Source organism: Peromyscus leucopus, chromosome 20 (assembly GCF_004664715.2).
Source record: "Peromyscus leucopus breed LL Stock chromosome 20, UCI_PerLeu_2.1, whole genome shotgun sequence".
NCBI classification, from domain to species: domain Eukaryota; kingdom Metazoa; phylum Chordata; class Mammalia; order Rodentia; family Cricetidae; genus Peromyscus; species Peromyscus leucopus.
In genome coordinates this window covers 28,593,683-28,620,469 of record NC_051080.1, presented here as the reverse complement: position 1 = coordinate 28,620,469, position 26,787 = coordinate 28,593,683, and the positions used below count along the sequence as shown (strand labels likewise).

General features: G+C 41.3%; 1 protein-coding gene across 1 annotated transcript in view; it reads left to right on the top strand.

Moving 5' to 3' along the window:
• The window catches only part of Fam135b (family with sequence similarity 135 member B), a 215,047-nt gene that overhangs the window by 148,820 nt on the left and 39,440 nt on the right, over positions 1 to 26,787 (top strand). The window contains 5 exon segments of the mRNA XM_037197518.1: positions 12,799 to 12,952; positions 15,614 to 15,663; positions 25,544 to 25,598; positions 25,601 to 25,698; positions 26,455 to 26,528. Coding sequence (XP_037053413.1) covers positions 12,799 to 12,952; positions 15,614 to 15,663; positions 25,544 to 25,598; positions 25,601 to 25,698; positions 26,455 to 26,528 — 431 coding nt within the window.

Below are 26,787 nucleotides of genomic sequence, written 5' to 3'. Positions count from 1 at the left end.
TTATAAAAAGATATGGCTGCATGGATAACATTTAGGTTAGACTTATTTACACTGAAGAATAGTATTTGCTAAATGTAGTATTGAATCTTCCCTGTCCTCCAACCCCTAACCATGTTAAGCATCTTCAGACATTTTCTGATTTATCCTCCTCTAGCACTCTGCCAGGGAGCTATTAGTATTTCTGTTTTACAGATAGGAAAAAAATATCATTGAGGAATAACCCAAGACCTATTATATGAGGATTTGGAATGGAGCTGCTAGATTAGAGAACTGTGGGGACATCTTCTTGTATCCTGAATTTTTCCCTAAGTGGTTTGTTAACTGCTTCACCAGAAACCTCAGAACCATCCCCAATCCATTTTCTGTAACCTCAGATGGACTGATTCCTATTGTTTTCATATCTCTTCCCCACCTTCCTCAACTGCCTAAACATCATCATAATTGCTTCCTATTGGCTAACACAGCAGTTTCCCAGCTTATCTCTTTCTTTCTGCTTCTGTACTTACACCCTACTCCATCCCCACCTTGGCTAATTTGAGGTGATAAATCTTGTGTTTTTCATCAGACCAAACCATGAAAAACCTATGTCTTATGGCTCTAAGCCAAACCTCAATCCATCTTCAATGTATCCCAAACATGCTTCATTCTACTACATTGATTTGGATCTTTACTCCGGCAGAGGTTTCGCTTTACAACATATGTATTCACACTTACCTATGTGATTGGAATTTTGTTATGCTTGTCAGTACTATTCTCACACAGCACCTTTCTTGCTTTCCAAACTAGCATGGTATGAGTGTCTCTATCTGAGCTAAAGTAACATTTGTGCATCAGATTATTACATAATTTACCAGACTATATTGACATCTGCCTATGTGCTACTTCATAAACTAGACTAAAATAGCCAGAATCATAGGCAAATAATTTTTCCATCCCTATTTCCACTTAGTACTTTGACAGAACAATATTGGGTAAATTGTTCTTGCATGCACAAATGATACATACAGTCTAATTCTGAAATATGGCTGTTTTAGGTAGAATGACTCATGAATTAAAGAAAGATCAGTAAGTGCAGCATTTGAGGTGGGGAAGCATCAGAGCCGTTCTGAGATGAGCTAAGCTCTCAAGTACTGAAGTCTCTATGGAAAAACATTGGAATGATACCTAGCCACCTAGAACCTGACCAGCTAAGGCAAAACATCAGAGTACTGGTGCTCAGTTAGGAAAAGACAACTGATTCCAGGACAGAACATGCTCATTTATGGAATAATAAGTCAAGATTTAGATTTTTGTTCCTGTGGTAGAAGGGCCTCTAAACAAAGCCACTGAAGTCTACAGGAAAGTTACTTCAAAGCAGGGTGAGATCAGACCTAAATCTGTGATCTCAAGGGCAGCAGAAGGTGCAGAGGGGCCATCACTCCTTCCTATCTACAAGGAGTTACAGCCCACTCAAGGCTGCTGCCATTTCCCTATTCCTAAGATAGCTCATTCATTGACCTTCCATGATTAATCGACTTTCATTGTATTTGACTAGAGTCCTTTTCTCTTGCTTAAGCTGATCTTTTCCCACTTAAATACACACATGGAAATTTGTAAGGGGATGAAATCCCTCCATTTCTGATCCTTAGTGAGCTAAAATCCAATTCTAAAAGCTGTCAGATGCAAAAGTCATCCATTAGATGAAATATATATATATATTCAGTATATATTCAGATTGAATCAGAGAATTATTTTTTCCTTTAAATCAGAACCTTCCTTCTAGCAAGAATGTAAATAAAAAGACGTTCTTCAAAACGATGTTTGTGGTCTTAGGATGATCTGACAACTAAATTACTTGTTTGAGTTTAAGTCATTCTCAATTAGATTAAATATTAAGAATCCCACTTCCAACAGCTAATAAAATCACTGACTGTCATGGCATTTAGGGAATTGCTTTTAATGAACAAATGAAAGAAAAATACAGAGAATCAAAGAGAGGAAGCTGGAAATGTTTCCATAGGTAGATTCAGCTCTGTCAACTGTAGATTGTTAATTATTGCCTACACTGCAATGCTGTACTGACATCAGTCTCCTTAATTAAAGCATTTACTGTCCTCAAGGCCACTATTGATACTCCCATTTATAAAGTGGTCTATACATATCATTTGTGGTCCTATGTATTAGGGTCTATGTATCAGATGAGGGCTCTATCTACAATAATGAAGAGATCTAGGTAGAAAGCAGCAACATTTGCAAGACTCTGGGGAAATGGGTTCCAATTCCCCCTTACTTCCTCCTGCTGTGCCCCAGTCCAGAGCAGAAAAGGGGAAATTATTTGTGAAGTGTGTTTGCGGTCCGATGGCCAGCATCATCACTCTACCTGTTGGATCCTTGTATTAGCCTCTCTTTGTGTTGGCTTTTCCTGAGGCCATCCCTCTGACCATAGCTGTGAGTTGGGCTGCCTGTGCTACCTGTGGCTCTCCCCAAGACAAATAGCTATTCTTTGGTGCATATTCTTTGTGAGACTCCCCAGGGGACCTGTCATGTGATCCTTGCTTGCCTGCTCCTCATCATATCAGCAGTGTTCTTTTGTTGTGGAGACTAGATGGCATAGCTACATTGCCTGTGGATATACAGTGACATGCCATGTTGGAAGGTACTCATTGTCATCATCAGAGGACCAGCAAAGATTCAAGCAATGCCAACTAACACCAAAATCAGTAACCTCAATGAAGAAAGGATGCAATGCAATATACAGATAGCAAAACAATGGTCATATGATCTTATACCACATGCATACACAGAAACAAACTATGTGGTAATATTTGGATGAAATATGGCCATCAACATGACTCAGCATTACTTAAAATTTGCTCAGATTATTTTCAGTCTATTAATTTTGATTTTAAAAAAAAGCTTTTTTGGGAATTCTTTACTCCTGCATTGTCTGTGAGATCTAGCATGCTGTTTCAACATCCAACAAGAGGTTAATAATTATACAAATCTTGTAGAGTTTATTCAAAAGCCCTAAGCAAAGTATGATTTATTTTGTGCTAATAATATTTATTATTTTGGTTTCTATGATTGCTATCATTATGTGACTATTATCCAGACAAGCTTTGAGCTGGTTTTTGGTAGAAGTTATTTAGAATGGGAACAGAGGATCTGTGGTCTCTTCTGTGGCTTAATGATATCTCAAGGTGCTTTTTTTTCTACAGAAATCCAGAGGTGGCCAGTATTATTGCAGAGTCTTCCTCAGTGAAGATGGGTTGGTACTGGGTGGAAATGTGGTCTCTGGTATTAGGCATTCCACATTCATGTAACAGTTACGTCCATACTAGGGACCAGTTTGGAGACAGATGAGCTACTTCTGCTTTTCTATACCACAGTCAAATAAACTCCCCATATTCTATGTGTCTTAAGTTAGGAGACCCATCAGAACCTACCTGAGAGTGTATGCCTCTGGTACCAGAACATACATTATGTTCTTAATGCTATTCAGCTCTAATCTACTTTCCAGATCTCCTACAAATTGGGTCACATGTACAAAGACCACTAAGAGTGTCATGGAGAGAAATAAAGAACACATTCACACAATAAGCCTCAGACCTCACCATTAGACAGTAACTGTGGATGATAATTGTTGTTGATGATGATGATGATATAAAATCACAAAAGTGTACAAACATTGACTCATTAAGTCACTGGACTGACCTCATCAATTGTCCAGTATAAAGACACACAATGGCCACAGTGTCTCTAGGCATGGGCACTAGAGAAGACTATAAAGACTCAGTTCTGCAGTGAGTATGATCTTGGAAGGAACTTCAGGGGCTTGGAGTGGACTTTGTTTGGCTTTTAATAAGTTATATAACTAATCCTATTTATCTGATATCTGTTTCTTCTTGCTGCTGCTATTTTCAGTAACTCTGTCCACACTGTCTTGTCTCTCAGTTCAGAAGCTACCAGTCAACTTCAGAACTGTGAGTCCAGTGAGGATAGACTATTCCTCTGTGGAAAAGCACTTGGCCTTAAGCCAGACATGGTTTGGAAGTCCAACCTTGTATCTTAGTAATTGTGAGACTGGAGTCCTTTTACTCAATGTCTTCAGACCTATTATATGTCTGTTAATATTTCACATGATGACAGCTATCTTAAGCTATTAAAAGGACTAGCAGTGGTGACCAGTGGGAAGCCAGAATCACAGAGGAGAAAAACTGGAGACTTTTAGCTAACATCTTTGGTTAAGAGAACATATGGGTATTAAATTCTGTATGTTGCTACAGAGGTGTAATGGTAGTGGACACTATGGACTCCTTTGAAGAATGACTTCACTTGCAAGACAGGGAATTGCCCATTGTGCCATATAAACCCATTCATACGCTGATCAATCTGTGAAACCTAAGGTCTCCTGTAAGTAGAAGAAATATACTTTAATTTGGAGTAATACATACAGAGGTTTTTTTTTTTTTTTTTTTTTTTTTTTTTTTTTTTTTTTTTTTTTTTTTTTTTCCTTCATTGGTAGTCACTCATGCCTATTGAGGATATTCAGTCATATGATTGAGGAAGTACTTAGTGAGATTATCTTAATTTGTTTTCTGTTGTTGAAAAAAAAGTTGGGAAGGAAACGGCTTCTTTTAGCTCACAGTTCAAGGCACAGTTTATCATAGTGAGGAAGTCAAGGTCACAATAGCTTAAAGTAACTGTTAAATCATCCAGTCAAGAAGCAGAGAACAATGATGCACTCTAGTACACAGCTCCCTTTCTTCATTTTATACAAGCCAGGATCTCACATAATGTATGTTATTGTCCGTATTTCAGATGGCTCTTTCCCCATCTGTTATTATGATCAAGATATAATCCCACACAGGCATGCCCAGAGGCCCTTCTCCCAGGGGATTCTGGAGTCTGTCAAGCTGCCAATTAGCACCAACCATCTGAGAGACCTCAGCAATGTGTGTCTGGCAGAGACGACATTGGAATCTGGAAAGGAAAAGTGATTTTTCCCAAACAACATCTAGTTAACAAGAAGATGAAGCTATCAATAGGGAGATTTCTTCTCTTTGCCACTGATGGAACAGGTTTCTTCTTTAAAACTGAACCCTGACCTGGTGAGAAAGTAAACTCAATTACTTCTTGTGTCTGTGAATACAGGCAACTGTCCAAACTGAACAAACTACTAAAAGAGGAATTTCAGAGTCAAGCTCTGAGTAGGTAGACTTTCAGTGCTAGCTCACTCCCGAGTTCTTGAGCTGCTGCTTGCCTGGCCTGACAACTGGCAAAAATTACTTCCTGCCCTACATGTGGGGTGTAAATAAAGAGACATCTTTTATTTCTTTGTTATGTGTGAGGTCCACCCTCCAATATTGGAAAAAGTGGAAGGCTAGGAGATGAGCCACATTTTATTCATCCTAGGCAAAAGCCATATGATAGACAACAAGTCAAGCAGCTACATGCAGGTGCCTAGGCACAGGCTAGCACACATAGACTGAACAAAGGTGAGCATAGACATACATGCAGACTGGCACACATGCCTCATGGGGCACAATAAAGCGTAGCCGCCAGCCACACACACACACACACACACACACACACACACACACACACAGAGGTGGGTTGGTTAAAGACCAAAGGCACTCAACTCTGACCTCAAGGATATATTTATGCAAAATTCACACAAAAGTAGCATTCTGCCAAAAATAGTTTTTGCAACAGATTACATCACTGATTACTTTGGAGTTTCTCAGACGTCCAGTGTCAATCATTTTATGCAGACTCATAGCCCCATAAGGTTCAGAATTAGCCATGTTGAATCATGCTGGATATCCAGATCAGCGACATGTCCAGTATAGCCCTCTGTTCCCAACACCACGAGAACTGAGTCACTACTGTGGATAAAACTATTAAATAATACAGGATAGCACATAAAGGACCAATAATAAGTAATTCTTTAATGATGTTTTGTATATTGTTGTTGCTGGTTTCTACTAGTACAAATGTAATAACAATATAAAAGTCAGTGAATTACCAGAAGGAGGAACATAAGGCCCTAAAAGTCTTATGAGTCACACAGCTGCTGTGTGAGAGATGGTCACAAAGCAACTACTAGAAGGTTTTTGTGCCAGTAAAACTTAATTTTTGGTGACACAACCCAAGATTAAGCACATAAGGAAGGACTTACTTTGACTCATGGTTTCAGAGGTGTCTGTTGTCATCTAAGTCTTCATGTTTCTGAGCTGTATGAGACAGAACTTCACAGTGAAGGAGCGTGGTAGATCACAGTTGCTCAGTTTGTGACAGTAGGAAACACAGTTAGCAAAGGTCTAGGGTGAGACATAACCTTCAACACATGACTCTAGCACTGTTGCTTCCATCCAGGCACTAGACCCCATGGTTATACCACCTCTCGGTTGTCCATCAATGTTTGAATCCATCAATAAATGGAGCACTGATTAGATCAAGGCCCTCCTGATTTGAAAATGATTGGAAAAAGCACAGGGACAAATAGCCAAACTAGTGGAAACACATGAACTATGAACCAGTAGCTGAGGAGCCCCCATGGAACTGGATCAGGCCCTCTGGATAAGTGACACAGTGGATTAGCTTGAACTATTTAGGAGGCCCCCAGACAGTGGGACCAGGACCTGTCTTTAGTGCATGAGCTGGCTTTTTGGAACCTAGGGCCTATGCTGGGACACTTTGCTCAGCCTTGGTGAAGGGAGCAGGGGACTGGACCTACCTGGACTGAATTTAGAAGGCTGAGCTGAATCCTCAGGGGAGTCCTTCCCTTGGAGGAGGTGGGAATGGGGATTGGATTGGGGGAGGGTGGGGGTGGGGTGGGAGGAGGGAGGACAGGGGAATCCGAGGCTCATATGTAAAATTAAATTAATTATAAAATTAAAAAAAAAACAAAAAACAAAAAAAGAAAACCCTTGGGGCATGACCTTACAGAACACTCAGAAGTGTGATTTCTTAATCTCCTGGGTGTCCTCGATCCTGTCAATATGATGATCAAGGTCAACTATCACAACATTCTAGGTCAAAAGTCTGATTGAACACACAGTTCTGTTTTAAATAAATATATAGAATACTAACACCATTCTATGTATGTATTTTCACATAATCGTAGCAACAAAGTCACTGATATATCTTGATAAAAGAGCTTACTTTCATGGGAATGCTTATTTCAAAATTTATTAATATTTAATATAAATAATATAGTCAATATTTTAAAAAGAGATCAATAATAATGATACATAAAACACTGTTAAAGGATCACTTATCAAAGTGTACATGCAATTCATATTAAGCCTGAGCAAGCCTGAACAGCATTATCATTCCAGTGTAAAATTCTGGTTCACATCCATAAATTGTTAAAATCCCACAGTTCTGAAAGAGGACAAGGATAGGGTCTTAACTAAATTTAGGTTAGAATTTAAGAGACAGGTGTATTCTCACCAGGTCCATGGTGTCTTGAGCTACCATGTCCCATACAGGATGCCCTGGTCACTCCTGCATTTGGCTACTCTATGTATACAGTGGCGACCGATGTGCTGCATGATTCCGTTTCAAGGACAAACAGTGCAGTGTTTCTACTCTGGATGTGTCTAGGCAATGTAGAGAAAGGTCAAGGTGGTTAGCCAACAAAGAGGTATATGAGGGACTACAGAAGGCTTGTACTGTATATTACCTTAAATGCCACACCAAAGAATTTGTAGTTTGACTTGTAAATGTTGGGTGATGGGAAAAAATAAAAAAACAGCATATGTGGTCTATGACTGCAGACCAATGGGGAGCTCAGAGCAAGACCTTCTTTTAGTAATTTGAGAGAGCAATGAAGACAACTAAAACTAGCTCAGAGAGTAGACAATGCCAGAGGTAAATTCTAAGAGTTTGTGGCAGATTCTCAAAGTCGTAAAGAAGCTTGCAACCCAGAACTTCCTGCCTTTCTTGCGTGTGAGATCCAGGAGTGAAGACCAGAGGGAAAAGAAGTGAAGGTTACACATGGGAGACATAATCAGCTGGTTTCAGATATCTCTGTGAATCTGGCAAGAAGCCCAATTGGAAGTGTGCAATGCAGAGATCTGGAGCCCAGCACTATACTTAGATGGATCAGTATAGATTTGAGAGGTGTGTGTACACAGGTAGGATCCAGAGCTCACAAAATTATGTTTGACATTTCTATAGTCTGGTAGGTAATAAATGTCATACAAAGTAAAACTTAAACATCTGATCAGTTAACTATATACCACATTGCTGCTATACCCACTCCCAGCATTGGGAAATTTGTGCTTCTGATACTAATGGACAAACTCTACCACATGGTTAATGGGATACTAATCCATAAGCGGAGAGATATTTGCACATATCTGCAAGTTAATGATGGAGACCTGTTGAGTTGGTCTTAGTTATTCGGTTGTAGTGGGTTGATTGGTAGGCTGCATTGTCTGTGGGCATGCTCATGAGTCCATCAGGGACTGAGTCCCCACGTGTGTCCAAGTGTCTTTTCATCAGGTACTGACTCAACATTTTACCTGAATGCCCTCATCTGCTCTCTCATAGCAGTTCTGTGATGCCTGTATTGTGTGTGGCCCCTCTTTGTAGATGATGTTCCTGCAGTACTAAGACTGACAGCACTCTATCCAAGGTGACAGTAGCAAAGAATCAAACCAAACACTCAGACAGCAACGTTGTTTCCTCTGTTGCCTTTTCCAAGGACTCCATTTCACTTCTATCCACCTATATGGATATTTCCTACTTACACAGGATTTAAGACATCCATGGGAAGGAAGCTACAGCTGTCTTTTGTTGTGTCTCTACCTGTGGACAGAGTCCAGTCCAGGGGATGTGAGTTCATGTATTGACTGAAAATTTGCATGCCTATTTGATTCCTCTTTCACTACTTATATATTTCAATCCAGATTTAGAAAAGTTGGCTTCTAAGTGTGTTCCCTTATACTTTGAATACTTCATGAAACTCTGATGGAGGGATACTGGCTTTTCTACATACACATGGGCTCTGCAGGCCTACAGAGCTTGCTGTGTGATTTTTGTACATTATGTTGTCACATAATGTGACACCTTGTTAAGTTTATGGACAATGGGATTTATTTGGGGATTATTTTTGAAACAATACTTTCCAGCCAGTTTTCAGTATAGCTGCTTAGATTAGTGTTTAGATGCCTTACCCATCTCCATAATGATAATTAATCTGCCTTATGAAGACTCACCAATTTTTTTGTCTTTCTTAAAACATCCATAAGACATTGAGACCTAATTTAAAATTCAAACTTACAAAACAGAGACTGTCACATTCTTCCTCATTCTTCAGCTCCCAAAGTCCCTTCCACTCCTTCTTCTGAAATGTTCTGTTACATAGATATTACATTTGCACTCAAGATGTCAGTTCAGTAGTTGTGACTGCCTCTGTAGAGTTTGCAATAATAAGCAAAACAAAACAAAAACAAAAGCCTACCATCACCACCACCAACAACAACAACAAAAGTAAAAGAGAGAATGATGTGAGGAAGAGTAGGAGGAAGATTAAGTGGATTTGTGGGGGAGGGGAGTAAGAGAGGAGTAGAGAGAGTAGTAGAATGGGCATGTTAATGTGATCATAGCAGATTGCATTTAAGAAGTACCACATTATTAAAAATTAAAAATATAAAATGGAAGTGAAACTTAGCAGATTTCCAGAATTCTTTACCCTCTTCATTAGTTTCTGGGTTGCTTTTCAAAAGAAGGCCATGGTGGTAAGAGGATGGAATTTTGAGAAGGAGGAAGGACAGAAAAATGTATTCTCAGGACTGTCAGGAGCATCATGACTACTGTATCTGATGCCTCTATAATCCCTTCCTGCTTTTATTGCTGCTCGGTCACAGAAAATGAAGACAATGGGGGACTTCTGTGTTAAGGCCTCTGTCAGAGCAGGTAGACCTCTGCTGAGCATCTGTTCTTAGACAGGATGCAATTCTTGGCACTTCCCCTCCCCCCACCGCCACATCCTCTCTCTGAGTATGCACCCAGACAGAGATCCTTTGCTTTAATATAGGCTCAAAAAGCTATTACTGCCACTGGAAAGCAGAGTGACTTCATTGGGGCCTTTAATTCTTTGAGCCCCAGTCTTTTGATCTATGGAATGGAAATATGGAAATAGGTGTTCTTGTGACTTGGGCTTTGGTCTGATCCAAAAGAACTCTAAGTCACATTGCTATAAAAGAAAAACTAGAACTATTCCGATCATTTTCCACCTAATGGGCATGTCTATACATGTAGTAAAATATATGTACATGCAATAAGTGCACATAACTGTGTAAATATGCATATATGTATTTGGATGTTTTTTAGAAAGATCTATAATAATTTTACTGGACACTGGAGAATTGCATGTTATGTTTGGTGATACTAAATTTTATTTTTCCTTCTTCCAAATCTGTATTCAACTTTAAAAAGAGGAATGAGAATACCTAGTTACAGAACTAGTTAGAGATCAAATGAGATCAACACAATGGAGCTGTCTTTGGGGCTCATTAGACAGGATTTGCTATTGCTCTATGGTCCTGGGAAGTCTAACATACTCCCTGCTGTACACAAGCTCTTCTGGTCTTTCTACAACTGTGCTGGCTACTTTGTGTTCAATCTGAATGTAATATGAGAGATAACAAACATAAGCAAATAGACGATCCTGAGAGTTGGGCAAAGGGACACATTCTACTGGGCTGAATTTTCTGAGTAAATTTCTTGATTCCAAGTCACTTTTTTGTTATTCTTTAACAAAAGATTTTTATTATACTGATATTACTTAACATATAAGAATCATAATTAAGGATATGCAGCATTTATTCTTGGCAAGCAATAGCTGGAAAGCTTTCTTTCCTGTAGAGCTAATATTAATGATAATCTACTTAGCTTTCTGTCAGCTCTTTCCATGATGAGAGGTAACTTTTTACAAGTATATACGAGAGTTAAACCAGTACAGTGAGGATAAAGGTTCACCTAAGGAAAACAGAGATGACTTATGGCAGAATATAGACTCTTGGGGAGGGACTGCTCATCCTGAGCCAGTCAATTTTATCCTCTCTTTATTTCAGTGTTCTACCATAGCCTAAGCCAATTTGCACTGAGTAATTAAGACATCCTTCTGTTTGATTCTTTATTTCTATTATGGTTTTAGACAATGCATTTCATTGTCCATATGGCATTCTTAACACTCTTTATAAAATGTCAATCAATATATTTTAAGTCCTTGTTGCCATCCTTTTATAATTTATTAGAAAAAAAACTTACTATTCTTGGAATTGTTTAATTATGTTACCTCCTTAAATTCCAATTTCATCTCTATCATTTCTACTCAGCACTGCAACATGCGTATAAGCTACTCTCATGACTTGTTGTTATCCTTGCAAAATTTTTCTTTTAAGTTCAAATTAGAAAGACCAGCCAGCCTCATAATAAAAGGCAAGGTTATAGAAGTCAGGAAATAAAGGCATTGGTAAGTGGATACGGTAGCAGAGGTATTTGTAGTAGCCATGAAGATATAGTGTTCAGGTTCTGCCTCCATCCTGAGCCAACCCTTTCATGCTGGAGATGTGGGGGCCAACTACTAATGGCTGCTCTAGAAAGAGCTCCTTACCCAAGGTCTCATATCTTTCCCTGAGGTGGCTCATACTCGAGTGTTGATTTGTCATAGACTTGCTAGACCAATTCAGCTCGCTTAGTTAGCAACAAGAACAGAGACAACGTGGGATAGGAAGCTGCCATACTCACCACCCACACAGACACACCCACTGAAGCAAGAGGGCTGATGCCACCCCTCCCAGCTGAATCTTCCTGCAGAATGGGCAAGGCAGCAGCAGGGAACCATGAAGAGCCAGTGCTTGCTTCCACTGTGGCCAAGAGGGAGAATGTGAATGAGGTGGCAGGGGTGTGTAATACCACCAAATATTCTTACCACTCAGTATCTTCAGTTTTCCACTGTCCACATCCCACTCCGTGATTCCTTTCTCTGCTCTTAGAAAAAAATTATCCTTTGATTCACTCTGGAATATCTTTCTCTCGGGCTGGATAGAGAAACAAATTGTGTTATTAAAGATAAACAAAACTGTCTTGTTCATACTTTTCCCTCTCATTGAGCTGACTGTGGACTTAGGCATTTTCTTGTTGTTGCACAAACCAAATTGTCTTTCTACCAATTCTATAGCCTCAAACATATTCCACTGTGAAGAGCCTTCTTCTACCTGCGCAGACTCAGAGCTCTTGTTCAGCAAGCACATCAGCACTGAGGATTTGACCTCATGCTTCCTTAAAATTTAATTACAGTTTTATTCTCCATTTGTAGCACCATCTGCTGCTTGCCTATCTGTTCTAATAATCTTCCTAATCCTCCTGCCACCCATGTAAAGGATTCCACTTCTGTCCCCCAACCTCTTCTACAGTGTATTCTTTTGGAATCAGGGAAAGTGACTTCTAAAAGGACAATAGTCAGTGGTCACAAACATTCTTGGTGGAGGCATTGTCAATCTTACCTGCTTCTTCATCATCATCATCTACCATTGCTTTTAATATTAATTAATTATTAATATCTTAACTTGAACATGATATAGCAGAGGTATGGAATGCCTGTGGTTTTTCTTACTTGGCATGGATACAGAAGAGACTCAGACTCAGCCAGCTTTCTTTCTGAAGTCTTCATATTATCTAAGAACCAGACCTGCTGTCCCAAAGCCCAAAATAGTCTGTGAATGTTGGGCGGAGGAGAGGGGCTCTGTGAAGCCAGGGTGAGGTAGAGATGCCTCAGCTCTATTTCTTTTGTCTCTTCAGGGAAGCTTCTATGTCCCCTCAGAGAACTGCATACAACATGCACACAAGTGGCATCGGGACCTCTGTCTTCTGCTCCTCCATGCCTATCGGGGCCTCCGACTCTACTTCCTGGTCATCATGAGAGACATTCCTGAGCTGCCCACCATGGAGCTGGGTAAGGGGATGGGAAAAGAAAGTCTCATACCAGGTGCTGACATTCTATTTGGGAGCATAGATGGATAAAAGGTGGTATCCTTTTACAAAGGTCAGGGTGAAAACATGTTTGGTCCTTCAAGTCTTTCTGGGCTTTACCTCATTGTATTGAGAGAAATTCTTTAGAAGGACAAATGTAGTGAGAAAACATATGAATGCCCCAAGACAGGCACTCATTCATTTATGGATCAAATATTTTTTGAACAGCTACCACACATCCTGTTCAATAATGTTAAGTTGTTTTTGTTAGAAATAATCTTGGTATTATACAAAGGGACATACAAAGCAAAAATATCTCATAAAGGTGATTTAAAAAAACAAAAACAAAAAACAGGTTGTTCCAGAACCCAAGCTGGGCTAGCAACATACCAGGACCACCACAGCTCTTGTCTGTCATTGCTGAAATAGGTGATGACTGAACCTCACCTCATTGGCAGAAGCTCAACTACATAATCTAAAGTGATTGTCTAATCAAGTAAAGGGGAAGAAGGGCACGGGAAGGGGAAGGTTTTTGAGTCCTTTAGTCCTTTACAGACTACCAACTACCACTGAATAACACATACATATACACACACACACTTTCTAACATTTTCTAGAATAATATTTAAGGTTAAAGCCTTTTAATTAAGATGCAATTATAGAATTGCAATTCATAAACATGTATAACAGCCTTACAAAAGAGAGTTACAGCTATAGAAAACAATCATGCGCACATGTATATTAACACACATATGGCCATTCATATCCATTATATTTGTGTTTATCTAACTATCCCCTGGTCTATCCTGTCAAGGGTTCTGGAAACCTGCAGTGGCATGCCGTATTTTGGTTATGGTGACAAAGAGACTGTTTTTCCAAACTGAACATCATGGAGATGAGTGAGCCTCAAATCCCTCTAGAGTGATAAATAAGAGAAGTCAAACACAGGAAGGAATACGACTACTGAAAGTCACACAGCACAGCCATATGTAGCTGTGACAGAAGCCCTGAGATCTTGCTCTGACTGCCCGTGGTAGGGTGCTTCAGTCCTGTCACCCTCCTTTACAAAATGCTATGTACTGTGGTTCTGCTCAAAGTCCTTTGGATCAGAGGCTCAACCCAGAGCCTAGGATTCAAGGACAATGCACATTTCAATGTCAGAATTCCACTGAGTGCTTGCTTCTTTGTCTCTTCCTCTGGATACCGACTTCTGTGAGAACCATATCATTTGGTAGTGTCTGTGGCCTGTGTATTAAAAGTTGGTTGCATGACAATGATATATTTGCAAATTTCTTTTTACCATCAGATTGTGGGGTTGGTGAGAGCTGGGTCGCGCTCAGATTCCTTAGGCTCTGTCTCTAGTTTCCAGAGCAAAGGGGTATTTGTGGTACTTACACTAGATTTCGGAGCCTCTTGTCATCTATTTTCATTTGCCATGATACATGGCCAAGCCAGTGCCTGGGTCGTTGAATAAGCGCTCTTTGACTTGGATGTTTTCAGAAGCCAGTCTTACAAAGGCTGTAAAGACAAACACAGAGGACTCAGGCTGTGACTCTTTAGTAGAGCACTCACTTTGCATATGTTAAACCTTAGGTTTTACCTCAGCTCCACAAAAGCAAAGCAAAAAGATAGTACAGAATCAGAGCTAGTTACGTGACTCAAAAGAAAGTGGACTTTATTCAGCAGCAATTAGCAATAGAAACTTTTGTTACCTAAGAGAACCAAGGTTCATTATTCACTCAAATATTCTTCAACGTATTTTTGTTGAGCATCTTCTGTACACTGGGCATTGTGCTGGACACTTAGGATACAGTCCTGTTCAAGAGGAACAAAGTCTACTGTACTGTTGGGTCGTGGACCTGACAAATGGGTAGGTCAGCAGGGCACAGAGGTACTAAGGAATTTCTCATGTTGTCCTAGACAGTACAACAGCAGGCAAATGATTCCTTGGCATTAGGGGGCTAGGAGAGGGTTCAAACACTTTCAAAACTCTGACCATTAAATCACAAAAAGCTGGCAGCCACTGGTTCAGGCTAACAAGCTGACACATAGCCGGCTGCACTGTGGGTGGTTTGGATGGTTATGATGCTCATTAGTGGTGTGGTCCCTGGAGCCTGAAGTCTACTCAGATCTGCCACTCCACTTCCTTGAGCTTCTGACTTTTCAGCTCCAAGATGAAGAATAAATTCATATTCTCTATTACAAAATATACATTTGTGGGAGTTTCTCTCTCCCTCCCTCTCTCTCCCTCTCCCTCCCCCCTCTCTCTCTCTCTCTCTCTCTCTCTCTCTCTCTCTCTCTCTCTCTCTCTCTCTCTCTCTGCATGCGTACATGCATCTGGAAAAGCATAAATAAATACAGACTCATTTAGGGCACACAAAGTGCTAGACACACTAAGGGGTCAATTGTACCTTATAATTCCACCCAGTAGTACACAATGGATTTCCTCTTGTACTCAATCCGTGGTGTCAAATGAGGTTGATTCTCTCCAATGTCTGACTAGCAGAGTCCTCTGGAGTTGCCTTTGTCTCCCTTTCTCTGACTTTACAATTTAGAGCATGGAATTTAGGCCTCTCCTTTCCTTAGCAAGTGCAACATTTCCATGGGGTCTGTTTAATTGTGTGGTCCTTGTTCTTCCTTCTAGAGGCCCTCGCTGTTGAAGAAACACTCTCTCAGCTGTGCTCAGAGTTACAGGTAATTGTCGTGCTGACCTTGAGTCTGAACAGATGGAAGTACTTACAGTACTGGACCGAGCTAGTTTTGCCTGCCACACAGCATGCCAGTCACTGAAGCCACAGTTTTTTCCCAATGAGAAAAAGTGATTTCACAGGTACCAAAGTATGGGGATAGGCCTGGCCTCCAATCTGCCTCCCTGGGGAAAGACCTGGAAGGTTTCTGTGGCATAATCAAAGAAGGTGTCCGAGGCCATGTTGAACAAGATGACAGACAATGAGGAAAACTAATCATATTTTGAACATGTGCAAGGAACTTCATGGTTGTTCATAGGCAGAAGGTTCAGGAATGGCAGTCTTAGCATTGCATGTAGGTGGAGTTTGCAGATGTCCAAAGGTTATGCATCCAACACTATGCACATTCAAGTGAAGGGGTTGATGGCTTCAACCTATTTAAGTAAGACAAAGCTACCTCTGGGTCCCTAAAAACACAACTACCCCAAATGGACCACAGGTCAGGGCACTGTTTGAAATGAAGCTAGTGATGAACATGTTTATCTTCGTGACCCCTGTATCCAGTGAACAGTGAACACTAAACTACAACCTGGCGATTAAGAGGACTTATGCACGTTTTCCCTGGGCTTTAAAAGAAAGAATATTTTATTCTTGGTTTTTAGGCTTTAGTCAGGGAAGGAAAATGACTCCAGAAACTTGCAACAGGAAAAAAAATAGTAATTTCATATTGGGGACTTGGTTTCAACTTTATAAAGCAAACAATGGTTGTGCCCTTGGAGAGTGGGGACAGTATGAATGTGCATCTGTTTGAGTCACCTGCTGTGATTTATTATCCCTGGGGCACTGTAGAGTGGGGCAACCATGCTTCATTAATGTGGGCTAGGACCACTGTCCTTTCAATAGGAGAGGAATTTAGTGTTGGAAGGAAGCTGATTGACTTGCTGAGTGACAAAGCTATTCATTGGCCGAAGCTGGCCTCAAAAGAGACCTTTGTACCACAGTATTGATGAGTTGTTTAATCTTTATGAATTTTGGTTTTCCTATCCATAAAGCAGAAACAGGGGCTGAGGAGATGGCTCAGAGGATAAAGGCCCTTTGCCACCCAAGCATGAAGACCACACTTCAGATCTCCAGAACTCATAAGAAAGAATGGGAAGACCAGACCTGGTGGCTGCCTGTAATACAGTATCCCAGGGGCAAGCAGACTAACTAGACAAGTCAGAGTTGTCATGCTCAGGGTTCAGCAAGAGACCCTGTCTCAATAAATAAAAAGTGTTAGCCACCGAGAAAGATATCCAATGTCAACTTTGGGTCTCTATAAGCATAAACATGCATGGGCACCTGTGCACATATGCACCTACCTATACACATGCAAAGACATAAACACCATAGACAAAGGCAAAGATGAAATGCATCTGGTTTTTTGCTGGTCTCTCTTTCTTATAGCGAAAAGCATTGGCACATGCCTGCCAGTTACTGGCTGCTGTGTGATATGTACTACATGAAACTTCCTCATATAATCAATACAACAGTCTGTAAAATAAGAAATCCTATTATGTTTTGTGGAGGAGGGATTGGGGACCAGCTCACAGAGCTGAGTTCTTTTACCAGGGACACAGGGCTAGCAGAGCTACCAGTGCCCATGGGACACTCCCCAGCACAAAGCTACCATAAGAGACAAAACTGGTGACATGAAATAAAAGCAGAATTTTGACCTTTGCATATGGGTCATGGTGCAGGACAAAGAATGCAGATAATGCTAACTTCAGAATTTTTGTCACAATCACGTGTCACTCTGGCTGGGCATTTCTCCTTCACCAAGTAGTTTCTGGCACTGTATGAGTTCTTGGAAGGCAGTGTAGTCAAACAGTCAACCTCTCCCCTCTTTCTCTTTGGCATTTTCATGAATGTCTCCTTAGGAACTATGGCACCTGTTGAAGAGGTGAAATTTGATTCATTTCAGCCAGAACTTTAAAGTTTCCATTACTTGTGAGCCCCTGGGTCAGCTCTGGGGACTTACAGTGATTCCCACCCCCTGGATCACAAAGTTAATGAAGGAGTCTATATTCACTCTTGGGCTTTCACTGATGAATAATCAATCCATGAATGGAATCGTATCTGGACAGAGATACTATACAAGGTGGCAGAACCCCAGTGTATCAGTAATTCTTTTCAGGATGAAGCAAGATCTTAGTGGGCTCTAACAAAGAAGCTAAATATGAAATCAAAGATTGAGCAAATACCAAAGCCTTGTGCTTTTGCACTAGGGCCGTGATAGGGATCAGAACTGGGAGGGTCCCTGGTCCAGGTCTACAGGAGGGAGCAGAAGTCTCACCTCTGCAAGGAGGAGGTTGCCTGAAACACTAGGGAGCGAGCCAAAACTAATGATCAAGAAGCCTGAATGCCCCATTCATCATGGTGCCAGGATGAATTCTTCAAGTCAGTAGGAGTCATGAAGTCGGAGGATGGCACATCCTTTGGGGCATGTATAAAAAAATGAACTTCCAACATCTATGCATGAGGAATTGTCTCATCTCCATCAATTCTTTAATACTACCTGCATGCCCAACCATGTAGTTTAATTTGAACAGTGTCTGCCTAGAATCCAAAACAGGTCCCATAGGTTAAAGGCCCAGTCTTGCAACATTGCAATTTCTGGGACTCTCCTACTTTGACCAATCAGCTACCCGATGGAGGTTGCAATCCTAAGCTTTTCAAGTTGGACAGTTTCTTTTAATGGCTTAGAGAACTCGGGGTACCCTTTTCTAATCATTGTCAGTCTGCTATAAAGGATATTACAAAGGGCACAAGTTAACAGCTAGATAAAGGATGCCTAGGTCAAAGTCTGAAAAGGAGGGCAAGAGTGGAGCTTCTGTTTCTTGAGTTGACTATACCAACTTCAGGCAGGTGGGTACATTCACCAGCCTGGGAACTCTCCCATCCCCGACTTTAAAGGTTTCTATACATTAGAAGCAGATCTAGGGCCCCAAGAAAATTATCACATAGTCCAACTAACTTCAGTAAGGCAAAACATTTCATTTCTACTGAAGGGTGAATATCCTGGACACATCAAGCAGGTGCATATCCACACTCAGTGAGGTCCTACTGGGTTTTTATTCCTAACGAAAAGGTCCTCTTTGTCACTGAATTGGCAGAGCTTGGTCTCACCCTCTTCCATGGCTATGTAAGTCAAACCTGAGTGGTGACAGGCAAAGAGCCATCTCAAGAAGACGATGAAACCCTGGACAAGTATTTTGATCTCAGGAAGTGCTGGCCCTGGAGGAGAAAACTCTGAATTTCTGCCAAATGGGTTCTTTACAATTTTTAATGAACTTTGTTTTGTATAATCTTTTGGTAGAAATGGCAGTACTAACTTTCCATGTATGGAGGCTCCAGTATAGAGACGTGATTAGGTCCTTGGCATTGATGATTCATTCAATCCCCAAACACTTATTTCCTTGAAATCTGGGGACAGTTCTCACCTCCTAACCATGAATTGTTTTTTGTTTGTTTGTTTTTCTGGCAGCAGCCTCTATGCTATGGCTGGTTAGCGGTCAGTTAAAGTCATTTCATGACTTTGTTAGAATTTAGTAACAAAAGCTGCGCACACTCCCATCTCTATGGAGTTTTTAGGGGGTTCAGGTGTTCCTTGCCAGGAACTGAAGACTGAAGTGCACCTTGTGATCTCCAGGAGGAAACTCAAGGTGGAAAGTGTGACTAGGTTTTTATCATAGTTACAACAGCGAGGTGCCCAGAGCAACCTCTCAGCATCCAGGGACAGGACAGGAAGTGCTCACACAAATTCATAATGACAGTGGATACTAAGAAGTGGGGCTTCCTTAACGTCTCTGAGCTACTTGCAGCCATTGGATGAGATTACCAAACTTGACAAGGGTGCAGTGGCAACCTCCACTTGATAGTAGTGGCCTTGGTCCCGGGACACCTTCGACTTTGACAATTTGGTCACCTCTGGTGACTACAGTGATTAAGGTGAGAGATTTGAAGGACAGAGCTGTCAATAACTTCATCAGACAGATTTCCTAAGGAACACTGCTCACCTCCACCCCTTGCAGCAGAGTCCCAGACTGTGGGAAGGTTTTTGTGATTTTGCTTTTTTTAGTTCTCTGACAGTCTCATATGTGCATATAATTAATTTTATCTTCCACTGTCCTCTTTCATGTCCCCCACTTTCTCTGGCTGAAATTCTTCTTCCCAAGTTCCTGTTCTGCTTTCATGTCTTGTGTGTGTATGTGTGTTTGTGTGTGTGTCCCACTGAATCCTGTAGTTCTTTTGCTGCTACAGGATTTATTTTGTAACCACAATCTGTTGCAGAATTTTATTTTGTAAGAAACCTAAGAAGTGATGGAGTGCAAGGTATCAAGGGTGGAGGGGTTGGGCCTTTTTCTGCTCCTTAATTTTTTTAATGGATTGACTGGCCTGAAGATTAAGTGGTAGAAATATTGCTGGGTATTCAGTTACCCTCCCAAATCAGAGCTGGGTTTTGGTTAGAGATGAAACAGCGCCACCTCGTGGCAAATGGTGAGCAGCAGTGAATGTATTTCTCTCAAGCCTTGCTGTTCATGGTGAAGAGTTGGATGTTTTCAGGTGATGAAGACATTGGAAAACCCAGATGTCTCTAGCAGCAGAATGCTCCTGGAGCATCTTTATTTGGTGTGAGAAACTTATAAAAGTTTAAAAGGCACCTGTTTTGTGCTGACCACTGGCCCCTCAAAAATTCCCTCTGTACAACCAAGGAAGAGACCACCCAGCGCTTAATGCCTAGTGAGAAATTGGTTTGTTCTGAGATAGGTCAGGTTCTGCCCACATGGCCAAAGTAGAGTCAGGGAGTATAAGCAAAGGGCAGCAGAGCAGGGAGGAGGGGAGGTCCTGGCTTTGGCAGGAAAGTTAAGGTGCCAATAGGAATAGGAGGAGAGTGTCTGATACCTGGGAGGGAAGGGTACTCCTCTCAGTAAAGGTAATAGCAGTGTGAAGTCCAGGTCACACATGAGCATGAGCATGCATCCCAGCTTCACTGTGGCATGGAGAACATGGAACCCAGATAGAAATGGTAGACTGGAAATCTGGATGGGGGCCCATGCTGGGAAGATGCTGAGGGTCTTCCCAGAACAAACTAATCAAACAGGGTAGCATGCCCTTTACCAAGGCACTAAAGGGTCTTCTGACCCTTAATAAGCAGCTCTTAGTAAGTAAGAAGTAAGCCTGGTTGTTAGGTTTTTCTTTTCTTTCTTTTTTTTTTTTCAGTACAGCAATATAAGATTTTTCTAAGATATAAAAGGCTGTCTGCTATTTATCCCTATGAACTTTTGGGAATTACTCAATTATCCAGTAGTTGTTCCTGGAGCTGCCCCTTTCTATTGGAAATTATCCAAAGAAAGGACATAGAAAGAATGTGAGACGTGGGTTTTGCTTTGTCTGTGTCGGTTAGACCTGTTGCAGAGGTGGGTCTTAGCTGTTTTTCCTGTTACTCTAATAAATCACCCATCAAGAGCGACTTACAGGAGAAAGTATTTATTTTGGTCTGCATCTCCAGGAGGTTGGTCATTACTGTGGGAAGTCACAACAGTAGGGCCTCGAGATCAAGAAACAGAGGGCAATGAATGCTGCTTATGAGTTCACGTCTCCTTTTGTACAATCTAGAATCCTAGCCCAGGGAATGGTGTCACCCACAGTAGGTGGGGTGTCTTTCCAACTCAATTTACATAATCAAGATAATCCCTGACAGGCATATCCAGAGGTTAGTCTCCAAAGTGATGTCACCAAGTTGATAATTAAAGTTAACCATCATAGAGAGTTTGGAAGGACCTTGCTTTAAGCCAGGAAGCAACCTTAGAAAGTTGATTATCTGAGAGGATGCTCTGGTCTAGATGAGCCAGATGAGTTCAAAGAGGCAGAGAAAGTGTTAGAGCCCCATGATGGCCACACACACACACACACACACACACACACACACACACACACACACCATTCCACTCATTCTCAAATAATGAATGGAAGACTAGATTGAGTGTGCATTTAGGATTTCTGTCTCTATTGTCTTGCTCAAAACAGTAACGTGCCTTCTGCTACAGTTACTGTTATCTCCTATTCCCTTGTCTAGCCAGTCCCTTGGAAGTCTAGCTCTAGGTTTTCATAATACAGTAAAACTTGCATTATAGAGAGGCTGCCAGGGGTAGTGGGGGCTCAGGATTGCTATGTTTTCTGGGGTCTCTCTTGTGCCTGCATGCCCCTGTGTGGCAAAGACTTTGTGAATTTCCTTCTTGCATCACAGAACATCTCATACAGAGAACAATAAGTATGGCCATCCACACTGTCTGATCTCTGACCTTGTTTAACCTCTAGTGGTCTTAATCACCCACGTTATGTGGGTCCAATTGCTTAGCAAGGATGACAATGCCACACAATGATGTCCTTTCATCTGTCCATCAGATGCTGTAGGCGTCTTATACTTCATGTGTTTCAACAACTTCTGGGGCAAAACACATGAGCTTCTGAGGTTCACTTTGTATTCAAACAATGCACAAAGGCAGGGGTCATACATAGTCTAACAAGGGGGTTAGGACCAGGGTTTGCATTAGGATGATCTGGGAGGCATTTTAAAAGTTCTAATATCTGGACTGCACCTCAGAGATTCTGAGATGGATGCAGCCTTCTGTGGAAACATGGACAGACCCGAAGCTCCCAGTGATTATCACATGAAGCTGAGATGGAGAAACATTCTGAAAGAGCCAAGTTTACTCAGGAAACAGGAAGAAAGATGATTACCTGGAAGACAGAATGTAGGTATCACCTCATCAGCAAGTTACCATGGCTCCTACATGACTCCTAGGATACATACCTTTTACAGTACTCTGTAGGTGTATTATAGCTAAGTATGTAGCTATAAGGGAATGGAATGCTTCTTCCAGGGTGTATTTATATTTATATGTATTTATAGTTTTATTTGGCTTCCTGCAATATAGCACAGCCTATAGCACAAATGAGCATGGAGTAACAGATAAAGGGAGCAGAGGAGTGAATGTGGTTAGAGCCCAGATGATCAAGACTTTGGGGGTGGTCAAGGTAAGTAGGTGAGTCTTGCACGAGAGAACTCACCTGTGATAGCAGAGGGCTAAGACTGCTAGCTTGTTAGCGGGTAAGGACCCCACCTCACCTGCTGTAGAAAGCCGCCCACACCTGTCACGTGTAATTACACAATTCCAGGTGTTGGTGATGCTGGGAAAGTCTTCCTGTGGCTTAATTAGAAACCTCTGTAACCTCATATGAAGCTGCTTTTAATCAACTAGGGAGAAAATAATTTCCCAAAGACTCATTTAATGAATATCTTTCTTTTTTTCCCTCTTCACCTCTGGTAGTTGAGCTCAGAATTCATGCTGCATCTGTTAGTGCCACTGTGGTGGAGAGAGATGCTTGGAGGGCAGAACCAGAAGCCAAGCAAGTCAGGGATACATGATTGAGGCATAGAGCATCTCTCAAGGATGCTCATCCACCTATTACTGCAATAAAGTGTTGTTGAGTTCAGAGTGTCCATTAGCTACTGTACTAGAAGTAGGGATGCTGAGAGGTTAAATTCCCAATGCAGACAAATTGAGACAGTGGCAGCAAAGCAAGTGACACTTGTTAGAGGGACCATGGGGAAGGTCTGTAGGGTCAAGGACACCTGTTCAAGAAGAGGAAGAGAGAGTGGTGAGCCTTAGACTGCTAGCATAAAGTAGTGTCATCATAAATAAGGGGAAATAGAATCAACTCCCTAGTCATTCCCTGGTTGATGATAGACCATGCCAAAGTGATGAAGAGGTAATGAGAGGAAATCAGAAGAGGAGAGGAGAGGAAAAAGCATTTCAAAGAGAGGATGCTGCCTGAACAATGGTCTGGTATTACAAATATAAAGACCTATGCATGCTGCTATAGGTAGGTCAGCATGACTGGCTCAATGATTGTACATCAGGTAGGAGGCATGGTCATCTTGGGTAAGGCAGGGATTATTTCCAGGAGCAAAATAGTGCTGAGTGTTGATGCAGTAGATTGGCTGTCATTAGTGAAGATTCTGGTAGAAGAATCCAAATATGAGCTGTTTAGACTGAATTCAAAAGCCCCACATTCCAGTCTGGAGTTTTTCCAGTGATGCTACTTGTCTCTGAGGTGTATTCTCCTGCATCCTTCCTTCTCTGTCTCTGATCACTCATGATGCTGTATGGGACTGAGTCATCAATGGTTATCAAAGGGTAAATGCATCTCTTAGAAGAGGCTGTGTTTAACTGGAGCCTTGCATCTGGAAGCTAGTCATAATAATAAAGCAAGAATCTCTGAGTATTAAGAGCCTCACTGTCCAGCAAACATCTCTGTTGCTGCTCTCTTACTCTTAGATACCCCACTTCAACTGTCTGCCTTCATCCAGAATCAAACCTCCTCCGTCCAATAACAATTACAAAACTGTGTCTGGAAGCAGTTGTTTGCTTTGTGCCTTCAGGGAGGAAACTGGGGCACAGGACAAAGGAGGGAAAGAGATTGGATTTGCATGGCTGTGCCTTTGTGAAAGCCCTACACCACTTTCTCTGGTATACATTCCTATCTCTGCCATTACAAAGACAGGGGCCGTCTCTTACTCATCATGTGTCCTTCTTCTGCCAAACATGTTAGCAAGACAAGGAAGATGCTCAGTAATTGCTGTGTCTTGTTGAAACCTGGAGCTCAGTGGCAGGCTTCTTGTCACTCTTCCCAGGAGCATTTGATCTTTTCACCTTCCCATAATGCAAATTTCTCCCTTAGAATATGGTCCTCCCCATTCTAAACCAGTTACCTTTCCAACATGTTCTCATCAAGAGTCTTCTCCAAACGTTTCAGGCCCCACTGTAGTCTGACTGACTTACATTGTAATTAAGGCATGCTAGAATCCTCCTTAAGAAGTGGCTTGGTTAAGCGATGGTTAAGAAGATAATGTGGGTTATAGACACAGAGAGGCTGCCTAGTGACCTGGCTAGTTAAGTACTCTAGGATTATAAGGAGTATCTTTTCTCCTAAGACAGTTTTAAATAGCTACTGAGGTGGAGCACATGGTTTCATGGTTAAAGAGTCCTTCAGTTAAATCCTAGCTGGGTGAAAATTGGATGTTCTATTAAATCACTGCCATTTTACTTCCTGTGAAAGGATAGTTCTAATAGTCTACCTAAAAGATGATTGCATGAATTGAATGTGAAGCATGTATAAAATGATCAGTCTTAGTAAGGGGGAGCCATTGTGATTATAAATCACTGAGTTCAGAGTTTAATGAAATACAGAGTAGATTCTAGTACAAGAATCTCTTCTCTGGGTTTGTGAGTCCACAGGAGGATGCTATGGCTGATCCTCCTTTGGTGCAGTAGTGCAAAGGACATGCTGAAGGAATCCCAGACTAGGATGCTAATATTTGGGAAAGCTAGGTTCTGAGGTGATGAGTTTAGAAGTTTAGGGTAGAGAGTTGAAAATGGGTAGCAACTATTTATAAAAGGAGAAAGGACATACTAGACAAGATATTCCTGGAAATCTAGAAATAACTCGCACTTAAAGCATGCATGCAGAGGGAAGACATCGACTCGGGATAGACACGGGCTAACCTTACATGAAACCATGGGCTCTGAATATTAATCTAGAGACAGGAACTGCCAAATAGTTTATTCTTCTTATTGCTGTCTCTCTTAGCTCCCATATTCAAAGGGACAGGATAACACAATTCTACATTATATAACATGAGACATGTATTATAATACTGCATTGTTTATGGCATGTGAGGGAAAGGATGAAGAACAGAGCATTTGGTAAAGATCCCAAGAGGAAAGCTGGAGCAACACAATAGAGCTAGGTCTTTGAATGACACTGTTTTACCCTTGCAGATGCTGAACAACCCAGAGAAGATAGCTGAACAGATCAGCAAGGATCTTGCCTGGCTGGCTCCCATATGATGGCTCTGTGGACCCAATTCCTGGAGACAGTGACTCTGCACTCCGAAGTGACCACTTATCTCACCCAGGAACACCATGCTTTGAGGGTAAATCATAAAAATGCTATAAACTTTCTGACTGTATGCATTTATACTTAAGGAGAAATTTTGCAAGAGTTGGTTCATTAGGGCGAAACATGATTTGCCATTGTACCAATCTATGGATTTCAACAATGGTCTCACTCAACTGTGAATGATCATTGTGACATCAAAAACTCACTTAGCTATTCCACCCTATTCTGTCATTCAGAAAACACCTCCTTATCTGTGTCTGAAGATATCTGAGCTTATAAAATTAACTATTACAAATGTCCCAATGTACTTAGGAAGAAGTACTTTTAAATGTAAGGTGTTGCCCTCATCTGGGCTGTGTATGTATAGGGATTAATATATATGGAGTGATGTGGATCTTCTCACCTGGGCAAGAAAAATAAATGTCTGAGGATCAGAGTCCACAAAGCACATAGCAAATGCTCCTGGCTTTTGGAATTCTCCATGTTGTACATTTATTTATAATGCCTGTTTGGAAAAATCTCATATTCTAGTAGAAAGAATAAACTTGAGTGTAAAAATGAAAGCAGAACAGGAGTAAGTTTATAAGCATATACTACGCTGCTTGGGCTAAGAGCTATAAAGACATGGGAAGCTGTGGAGGGTGGAAAGCCTCTTGTGACAGACCTTTGTGTGCAGGCACAGCTTTCTTTCCACAAAAAAACACAACACTTAATCTCCAGACTCTCAAGTTGAGAAAATGGAGGTCATATCCACTTGAGGAATTAAGCTGTTTACATTGTTATCCCTCAGGTCCGAAGGTTTTCTGAAGCTTTCTTTTATATGGAGCACCAAAAACTTGCAGTCTTGACCTTTCAGGAAAACCTGTAAGTAATAAATTGCACACCCACTTCACCCTGTTAAAGTGGCCACCCAGGGCATTCAGCTCTCTTTCTTTGTTCCCGTTTCCCTTTCCTTTCATCTCCTGCTGTGAAACAGACACTCCGCTGCCTCCTGCACACTCTGTCTATAGTCTTGTGCCAGCAAAGAAAGTACACACTGGGGAGGCGGGAGCTGCAGGTGCCAGGGAAGGTCGATAGCCAAAGGTTTCTTTTGTTGCATGCCATTATGGTTCTATAGAGAAAA